Source organism: Montipora capricornis, chromosome 6 (assembly GCF_036669925.1).
Source record: "Montipora capricornis isolate CH-2021 chromosome 6, ASM3666992v2, whole genome shotgun sequence".
In the NCBI taxonomy this organism is placed as follows: domain Eukaryota; kingdom Metazoa; phylum Cnidaria; class Anthozoa; order Scleractinia; family Acroporidae; genus Montipora; species Montipora capricornis.
The window spans coordinates 432501-442500 of record NC_090888.1 but is presented as its reverse complement, the minus strand read 5'-3'; the positions used below and the strand labels follow the sequence as shown (position 1 = coordinate 442500).

At 38.9% G+C, this 10000-nt stretch overlaps 1 protein-coding gene across 3 annotated transcripts in view; it reads right to left on the bottom strand.

Moving 5' to 3' along the window:
* Positions 1-2814, bottom strand: part of LOC138051112 (chymotrypsinogen A-like) — a 20618-nt gene extending 17804 nt beyond the window's left edge. For all 3 annotated transcript variants that reach the window (XR_011132730.1, XR_011132731.1, XM_068897257.1), the window contains exons 1-3: positions 2690-2814; positions 1254-1451; positions 338-550 (exon numbers count right to left, since the gene is read on the bottom strand). Coding sequence is in view for 1 of the 3 variants with exons in the window: in XM_068897257.1 (XP_068753358.1) it covers positions 338-550; positions 1254-1451; positions 2690-2747 (469 nt within the window). In the remaining 2 variants the exon portion in view is untranslated. The remainder of the gene's footprint in view (positions 1-337; positions 551-1253; positions 1452-2689) is intronic.
* Positions 2815-10000: the final 7186 nt, after the last annotated feature.

The following is a 10000-nucleotide window of genomic DNA, read 5'->3' as shown; positions in this document are numbered from 1 at the left end:
GTAATTGAAAATGTTCAGACTCTAAGCTGGGGTAGCCCTATGGTTTATCTTTGTATTCATCCTTTTTACCTGATATTGTGCGGCAGTTTCTTTGCAGGTGTCGCAAACTCCACCACACATCACCACACGTTACAGATTCGATTGCAAGGAAAAACAAAAATGCCCACCTATATGGAAACAAGAAGCTTGTCTACCCATTATCTTTATAATCTTTTAAAAAATTCGAAACGTTTGAGGACCCAGTGGATCCAGTTATCCTATATTAATAATGAATTTGCCAATATTGGTGTATATTTTACATCGATAAAACAAATGCAGAGACAAAGAATTTACCCACCGGTTATAAAGCATTGTGTTCCAGGGGAGACCCTGCTATTTTCTTTTGGCAGGCACACGGTATTTATTTTTGAGCTTAGCGTTATGGACCTCTCAAGTTGCAGAAGTGCAACATCATTTCTCAGATTTCTCCTGCTAAACTGTTCGTGCTTAAAGAGCTTTTTTACTCTTAAAGTTTGCTGAACTTGCGTCCTTCCATTTCGACGATGTGCCCCTGAAACGTAGACGAGTGTTTTGGTTGAATGCCTAGGAAAATTACGTTTGAATTAAAGATAACAAATAATAATTTAAACAGAATTATAACGGCTTTTCCCCATTCAGTCTAGTGTTTTTTGCTGAACAAAAGCGAAAGCTCAAAATTTGTTAAGGCCATTCTTTTTTTTTTTTTTTTTAGTTTGCCGTCGAATGCGTTTCCTGATCTTGGGTCGGTCGGTCGGTCGGTCGGTCGGTCGGATTGAAAAAAAAAAAAAAAACCTAAAAATAAATCATAAGCATTCTCGGAATCGGAGGCCTGGTACCCCAGCATCATAGCTGTGGAGCCAGGAAAACAACAAGGCGTCAACCCAAAATCAATATGGGTATCAAAATTTGGGTCGGTCTGACGACCCTAAACGGAGAAAAAAAAAGGGAATGGCTTAAGACAATTTCGAATAATTAATAAACTCGTGCATGTAAGTGGAATTGATAAGTTAAAAGGTCGGGTTAGGTTTTGACCATGTTCAATTAAGGTGAGCACGGAAAACAAAATTGGAAAAAAAAGGTGCTTGGAGATTTTCAAACTATGTAGCGCAAGACACTAATTCGGCCTGCAACAGTCAAAAAAATATATCAAAATTTATTGATTTAGGGAACAGCCCACTGTTAACTTTTGGATCAACTGGAAACAAAAATAAAACAAATAAATATTTCCAACTTACCCACAACAACAGTGTAGCTATTCGGGTTCGGCATTCTATCAACACAATGTGCTGCAGTGACCACCCAGTCATTCCTGATCAGTGATCCTCCACAAATGTGCCCGCCTCTGACCCGAAGAGAAATTTGCCAGGGCCAGGCATGTGGGGAAGCATTCTCACCGTTCACCACCCTAGACAAAAATGTTGTTACACCACACCCTTGTGATGAAACGTAGAAACAAAATTAAGGATTGTTTGTTACTCCGGAAGGAACGCTACACTACTTGCTGAAAAACTCAGTCTTAGCGTTTTTTTTTAATTGTCATTGGAAACGCGAGTGACTTTGAACAAAGATTGTCGTGGTGCTGGCAGCATTTGGAATGGTCAAGTGCTCTAAACAATCATTTACCTGATAAGTTCCGTTATCATAAGAAATTACACTGCTTTCGGTTTTTTTTCTTGGAAAAAAAAATAACGGTGAAAAGCGTACGGTCGATTACAGAAGCAGTATATCAACAATGCAGGATATGTACCCGCATACAATGAATGTGCAGGGTTTACGATTAATCGAAAGGAGCTAAAAACTAGGAAAAACATGATTTAATACAACTAAATTAATCTTATAAGAAACGATTTAGAAATACATGAAACAAGAAATATAAGTGACAGAAACCGACGTTTCGGTGCATCTTGCGCCATTATCAAGGTTACAAAGATAAAATGCGGTTTGTGAAAAGGCTAAGTTGAAACGAATTTGCATAAAAGAGTGCCAAGCTAATTACATGAATACTTTAGCACGAAGGGAATCCGACTGTACATTCAATGCTGGTTTAAGATATTGAATACACAGCATTTCATTAACAAGGCAGTCAAATTTGTTCGTGCATTTCTTGATTACATTGAAGCGTGCTAAGAAATAGGCATTATTGCAAAGAACATAACACTGCTGTTCCGAACAATTTCTTAGCACGCTTCAATGTAATCAAGAAATGCACGAACAAATTTGACTGCCTTGTTAATGAAATGCTGTGTATTCAATATCTTAAACCAGCATTGAATGTACAGTCGGATTCCCTTCGTGCTAAAGTATTCATGTAATTAGCTTGGCACTCTTTTATGCAAATTCGTTTCAACTTAGCCTTTTCACAAACCGCATTTTATCTTTGTAACCTTGATAATGGCGCAAGATGTACCGAAACGTCGGTTTCTGTCACTTATATTTCTTGTTTCATGTATAACTAAATTAATGGTAATTGTAATTGTAACTGATGATAAACACTTCTCTTCAGATAATTTTCGGGGAAAAGTGTCCACGGGCACAGAGCTAGTAATAGGGGAAATTTTGTTCTTCTTGATCGCATTCATGCATACATAACGTTATAGGTTTCAATTCTATTATAGAGGCTCTCATCAGTTCCAGTAAATGTCTCCAGTTTTAGCGAATTTACCCTTCCTACCTTGAGAAGTCGAAACTCCAAACATCAATAGCAAAATTCCCACGCAGAGATTCATCATGAAGCAATGATCTCCAATTGTGATCCAGCAAAGGACACTGAACGATTGTTTTATACACTGTAGTGCTATATTTGTCGTGAATCACCTGGATGCCTATTATAAACACCACTTATCTCCTTGGACAAAAAGGTATTCAAATGCGGAAAAAACATTTGGCAAGCAGTTGACTCAGACGGCCTTAAGGACATTTTGCCAGTCAAACCTTTCACCCTGCCTGATATATCGTTGACTGTTTTGTTTTTGTTTCACGGATTTTATTTGTGCAGGACTAAAACAGACTGTTCCCTATTCAAGAAGAAACTAACAAATCTTTAGGTCAGGCATTGTCTCATCCGCCTTGGACCAGATTTATTTTACTCACCTGTTGTTCCTTTAACCTTCCCTATCATATTAATACCATATCTGTTAATGCACCTATTCCGGCTATCTTCATCCAATTATTTTTAAAAGTTATGTTTAACGGTCTTATGCGTGAGATTGCCGAAAAAGCGAACAATTGTCCGTACCTTTTGTCACGTTATCACACCTTTGCCAGCTGCATTTACACCTATACGGTGTCACACCGAACGGTGTACAAGAAATTAGTATCTTTTAAAAAATAAAATCTTTTGAGTTGAGAGAACCTAACATTCACTAGCAATTTGCTAGCACCACATAAAACAGCATCATTCGAAAAATCTTTGTACCTGTCGGACAAAATGATAAACGTGGGGGCATAGGGGCGTATACTGAGCAATTTCGAACAACCACGTTACAATCCTAGCCTAGTAACCAATCCTGCTTAGAGAAAAGCAACCATCCTTTTTTTTCTTTTAATTTGAATGTAAACAACTCATCCTCGTTACCCACATCATTCTTTTCGTTACCGAATTAGTTGTTTGTCAGTAAGCTTCTATTCACCTACTGTAGTAATTGATGTAAAAGAAACAAGGAAAGTAAAAAAAAGGAACTTTTTTTAAGTGTCTAGTCTTTTACCACTGGAGGACTATAAATCAAGCAAATTGTTGGTTTTTGAAGACAAAGGAAAACCGTCTTACCCAGAGAAAAGCCTCTTGAACCAACAAATTCAACCCATATATGACGCCGAGTCTTGGAACGCGGGCCCCATTGATGGAAAGCTACAACTAGTGTTCTCACCGCAGCGCCACCCCTTTCGCAGTTTAGTTCAAAGACGAAAAACTAACACCTCATCAGGAAGTATCATTGTATCTATATCGATAGATAGATAGATCGTTTCCCTTGTTTCTTGGTTCCCTTTACACGCGTTGAATTGTTAAGAACAATACACCTAGGACTTTCTGTCACAAGACAGTTTGCTCTCTATGTGAAACGATTTTCTTCAATTTTGAAGAAAAAACTGATGACCCCACTCCTACAAATGCAAAAGCGTTGTTCTTTTTGGAGGAAAGTTTAAACAGAGCATAACTAAACTGACTAAACTGTTTATAAACAGACTGAGAGGCGCTAGAGGAATAAAAACGAAAAAAAGAAAAGAAAAACAAAACAAGAACAAGAACGGCAAAAACTGCAAGTTTCCGCAAAATCCGAGCAATCCGCCTTTCCACCATGATTAGGAAAAACCTTGGGGAATACTTCCAGTGCTGCTGGATTGAAGGATTTTCCAAATGATAGCGAAAACAGCGGATTTCGCGGATTTCACGGAAATTCCAACATATAATTTAATGATAATAATAATAATAATAATAATAATTATTATTATTATTATTATTATATTTATATATATGTTGAAATTTCCGCGAAATCCGCGAAATCCGTTGTTTCCGCTATCATTAGGAAAATCCTTCATGCGACTGTCTAGCAGCACTGGAAGTATTCCTCTAGCTTTTTTCCTAATCATGGTGGAAAGGCTGGATTGCGCGGATTTTGCAGAGATTCTCAGCTTTTTCCGTTCTTGTTCGTGTTCTTGTTTTTGTTGTTTTTTTTTTTTGTTTGTTTTTTTCATTTTCCCACTTGCCCCTCTCAGTCTGTTTGTGAGCAGTTTAGTCAGTTTAGTGACATTCTGTGTGAAACTCGCCCCCAAAAAGAACAACGGTTTTGCTTTTTTAGGAGTGGGGTCATCATTTGTAAGCATCCCTTTCTTTTTAATGAAACCCCTTTTGTTTTGTATCAATCCGTTTTGTTTGTTTCTTGACAAAAGTATCCCACTGCAAGTTGATACTGCGTTCGTAAATTGGTAAATGCGACCTCACACTAGTTCGGAAAAACCATTTCTCAAATTCCTCTCAAACTTCTGTATCGTTATTGTGGCTTAGTAATCAAGTTTATTGTTCGATCAAAATAGCTGTTGATTGCAGTAGGTTGGTTGACTGACGATCTTCTGATGGTTTTGAATACTAGCAAGAGAACATTTTCTTAACGAAGGAGAACTTTTACATCGTTATTGTGGCTTAGTGATGGAGTTTATTGTTCGATTAAAATAGCCGTTGATTGCAGTAGGCTAGTTGACCGATGATCTGCTGATCATTCTGAATACTAGCGAGAACATTTTTTCATGAAGGAGAACGTTTACATCGTTATCGTGGCTAGGTGATGGAGTTTATTGTTCGATTAAAATTACGGTTGATGATCTACCGTGAATACTAGCAAGAACAATCGTTTAAAGAATCACAGAATGGCATTTGGGAACTGATGCTATGTCACAGTTTGCTATCGAAACGTCACTTTTGTCAGCATTGAATTCCTTCTTTTTTTTTGTTTTTTTTTTTTTTTGGTTTTACCTTTAATTATAGCCTTGCATTATTCACGAGATTTCACAAGTCTGCTGTCTATAAAATCTGAATGCGTTTTTCAAGGCACACAGTCATCTTTGAAGATGCAGAGGGCCCGTTACCCATGTAGACAGCTCAATAGCAAGACCATCAGAAGTACAGCTTTATGCTACCTAAGTCCGGTGTTTTTAGGAAAATGTAGTGTCATAAGTGCAAAATGTGTTTGTGATGTCCAGGAGGAGGGTTTCGAAAATGCGTGGAACAACGTGTATAGGAACAGAGATGCTTGCGATAGGGCTCTTCACGGTTTGTTTGTCAAAATTTTACCATTTGAAACATGCTTTTTGTCTTGCTTAGTGTTATTTTTTATTTCGAAATAAACTGATGTGGATGCAGTAATTTTCCAAAAACACAATCTTCAACTACTATCGCAGTCAAAAATGAATGAGACCAAACCAGGACGTCGTACACAATTCGCGCGTTGCAGCAGTGTTGTTTACTGAGATGCTTGAATTCGAGAGACTAGAATGTTATTTAAATGGATTGTAAAATAAAATGAAGTGCAAAGACTAGCCTTATTCTTTTTTTTTTTTTTTAATTTATTTTTCTTTTGGAGGGGGAAGAAATCGTTTGATCCATTCATCGATGTGCTGCTACTCGTTGGCCTTAAGCCTCAGTTCAGCCCTCTTTTTTAAAGAATCGGCCAGCCTGCCTTTCTGAAAACGAAAATCTGGATCTCTCAAAATAGCCGTCCACTGTCCAAACCCGTGCTTATCAATTCCCCTCTATAGAAAATCGTCTTCATCTGTTGTAAATCTCAACGGTCGACGTTGATGGCCCTGACTTAGTAAGCGGTTTGAGTGGGGCGAGGTATCGATTTTGGGCCGTGCGTTTTCTGATCGTGGGCATTCAATGGCTGGCTCAAAAGTGGCTATGGAACTTGAGCTGCCAAATCTAGTTAGTGTTCACTTCCATATCCACCTCTGAGCCTTTGGTGCCCTGTAATTTTTGAAGACATTCGTGGGCCTTTACAGCAACTTCGCGGGATCTCCGCTTCTGATAGTTTACTCTGGCAACGACAGAGCTATGTTTTTGGTCTTCACACAAAAGTCGGTGCTCTTTGTCGTTAAGCGCGTCAAGACTTTGCGTCTCGCCGATTTGGCGATAACGCGTGGGGTGAATGTATTTGCCAATAGCGTCAAAGACCAATTTGCTCATTCGTTGCCCGATTTGCTGTGTTGGCTTCCGCTTTTGGTGACTAAAATTGCAGTGGGGTTTGAGCAAAGGCCTCACGAAAGTAATGTAGCCGTCGAGTATTTGCATGCTCGTATCTGTCAGAATCACAGAGTCAAATCCGTACTTTCCAGCCGTTTTAAAGGTTTTCTGATCGATGAAACCCCCATTTTCCTTTGCTGCCTTTACCATGTCAACTGTGAGATACTGATAAGTCATGGGACGCGATCCTTTCACTTTGATGAACAAATAGGTGGCCAGAAATTTTGTTGCAAATGTCAGGTCCGAGGGATTCACTTGCACGGGGTCATTTTGGCACGTTTTTACGGTTTTGTTCGTGGCGAGGCAAGTGAAACGACACGACTTCCAAAAGTTCTTCCATGGTGGCCCAATGACCCCTGGCCCCTAATGTTTCAGTTTTCAGTTCAGTTTCAGTTCAGTTTTTATTATGTATTTTGCATAAAATATCACAAAACTATGCAATGCTCGCAGTTAGCAATAGCTAGTCGAGGGGAGCTTTGCTTACAATAAATATTCCAGATAAAAATGGTTACAAATACATAACTACACATTCACATAAAAATAAATAAATAAAATAAATTAGTTTTAGAATACAGTTAGTGCAGTGGAGAACAGCTTAAAACTTGTACAGTATAACAAAAATAAACATGAAAAAAGTAGTTTAAATTGAATAAATTAATTTTTAACTACATGACATACTAAACTAAGGAGTCAAAATTTGCCAATATTATCTAAACATCAATGTAATCATCATATTTTAGCAGATCTTGCGTCCATTGCAATCTCATCATCTTTGCCACTGTCTTGCGCGCTCTCTTGATGTACAATTCCGTGGCACATAATTTTCTAAGAAATCCATCCGATGCACCGTCTAAAGTCGATCAACTCCGAAATGGCATCTATGTAACCCAATCTGCCGCCATTTCCGAGCTTGCACTCCTCGTGTAAATAGTCAATAAACTTAAACAACAGGGTTGGAGAACACAGGCTAAAATACATTACTTCGAAATTTATTTCCTCCTCCTTTTCGCAGCAAAACTTGAGAAATTTCAAGCATCTGTTGACAATTTGCTGAGCGGGACTTTCTTTCTTGTAACCGCCACCACTTCCAGAAAGCCAAGTCGCAAATTGCTTGCCTATTTGACTGGAAGTTGAGAAGGAAGGCATTGATCTAGCGCCGGGTTTTGAACGCGTAGACGATACATCATTCTCATTTGTACTTGAGGCGGACGATTTTGTTGGCACTTTTAAAGAGCTTGCCGCAAGCTGTAAGTCTACGCGAGGTTTTTTGTCGAAATATAAGAACCAACTATGCTTTATGCTTGTTGTTGACGTGTTTCCTACACCCGCGATTGCTTTGAAATCCTTCATGTTCGCACAGTTGGATCGGGCAATGGTACAAACTGTTGGCATCGTCTTTTTCTAGGTCAAACCGTTTTGGTTTAGGCAATGCGCCATCGATATTAGACCACTCAAATTTGTTTGCTTTGCTCATTTTTCTTAACCATTGGAACTGAATGCATTAAGAAGAGCGCGCTCGTTTGTCTCATTCAACAAAGGCCGATATAATAACAACGGAACTAACCAATCAGAACCAGCAAAAGAGGTGTTGTGCGTGTTTGAATTTGACCCAACGCGTCCATAAATCGCTATTCGTAAAATGTTTTCGATTATCATTGTAGTTACTCCGTCATTGCACGCATTACTATGACATGCATATTATTAAGGTTATAAGCGCGATCCAACAGGAAAGGGAATAACAGCTAAAAAGGGAACCATTTTTTCTTTAGGAACAGCTGAGAAAAGACCAGAAAGGGACCGTTCATTTTTTATGGGGTAGGGGGAGCTGGTGGAATTTGGAGGAGTGTAATTTGAAAATTGTATGACCCCCCCCCCCAATTTCCGATTTTTTTCTCCTGCCCCCCCCCCCCCCCCCTCATCAGAGTAATTTTTTGGAAGGCCCCCCCCCCACCCCTGAATAAAAAATACATATGGTGTTAAAAGTTACTGCATCATTAAAATTTCGTTTTGTTACACTTCACATAATTTATTGAAAGAAACCTGAAAGCTAGAAGGCTGCTTTTAACAAATCACTCAAAAGAATGAAAAGTCAATTTATGCTCTTCTTGTTACAGCTCGTCCTGAGCGTGTTGTAGCTGGCCGCTGGTCTGCGTATTCCTCATCTGAGGCGATAAAAGCAAGAACGACATCATTTGAGTCGTCTTCAGAGTCAGGGGCATCACTCTTGTAGTCATCATCAGTTTCCTCTCTCTCACTGCTTTCATCACTGCTGTTTAGTTGACCTGATTCATTCCTGCCTCCCACTTCGGCTTGTCCAGTTCTGAGAGTATTCATTCGCAAGAAGTGTCCCATAATTGTCTTCACTTTGTCATTCTTCTTGCTCTTCTGATGCTGTTTTAATAGCCCATGATGTTTTAAGTATTTGTTCAATTCTGGCACACGGAGCTTTTTTAGCTTGGTGGCATCTTCACACAAATTAGCCCAATGATAACCTTCATAGGACTTTTCTCTTGCCTCCCTACTTTCCCTTGCTCTTTCCTCCAGTCTCTTCTTTTTTTTGAACTCCATGACCTCAAGATGCTGGAGATAGTCAACCACAAACTTTGGTTGCACAATGAATTTGTCTCCAAATCTAGCTACGCTCTCTGAGTCTGACAAAACTACGCTACCACTGGAATGCGCCTCTTTCAACTGGACTCTTGGTTGCCAATCGTCTGGATCACGCACCTCATTTGGGGTCTGCTGATAAGGAAGGTAGTGGTACTTTGGAAGGCAGGCATGATCAGGAAATGGATTGGGGCATCTCCCTATAGGTGGTCCAGTCCATTCACAACAAAAAGAACAAACTTGTCCTACCTTTACTCCACAAGAAAACTTCAGAAATTTCTCAGAAAAAGCCTTGGTAACGAGGTCAGTTTCAATTACAGGACTCAAATTATTGGTCTTTGTTTAATATGCGCTTGACAACAACATTTTTATGAATGAAAAGAAAGTTGTTACTACTCAAGACTGTTATTATGGTACGTTCACTGTTATTATAAAATATATAAAAAGCTGTTGAGAAGTTTTCTTGAATACCCTGGAAATGTTTTAGTATATTTGTTATAAATAAAAGAGGTCAATTTTTTCCTCAATTTGTAAAATCTCTTATCCTATTTTTAATCTAATTTTTTCGTCCAACCCCCCCTTTTCCTTCATTTTTTTTCGGCTGGCCCCCCCTTTCAAGCCATTTTTTTTTTGTGCCCCCCC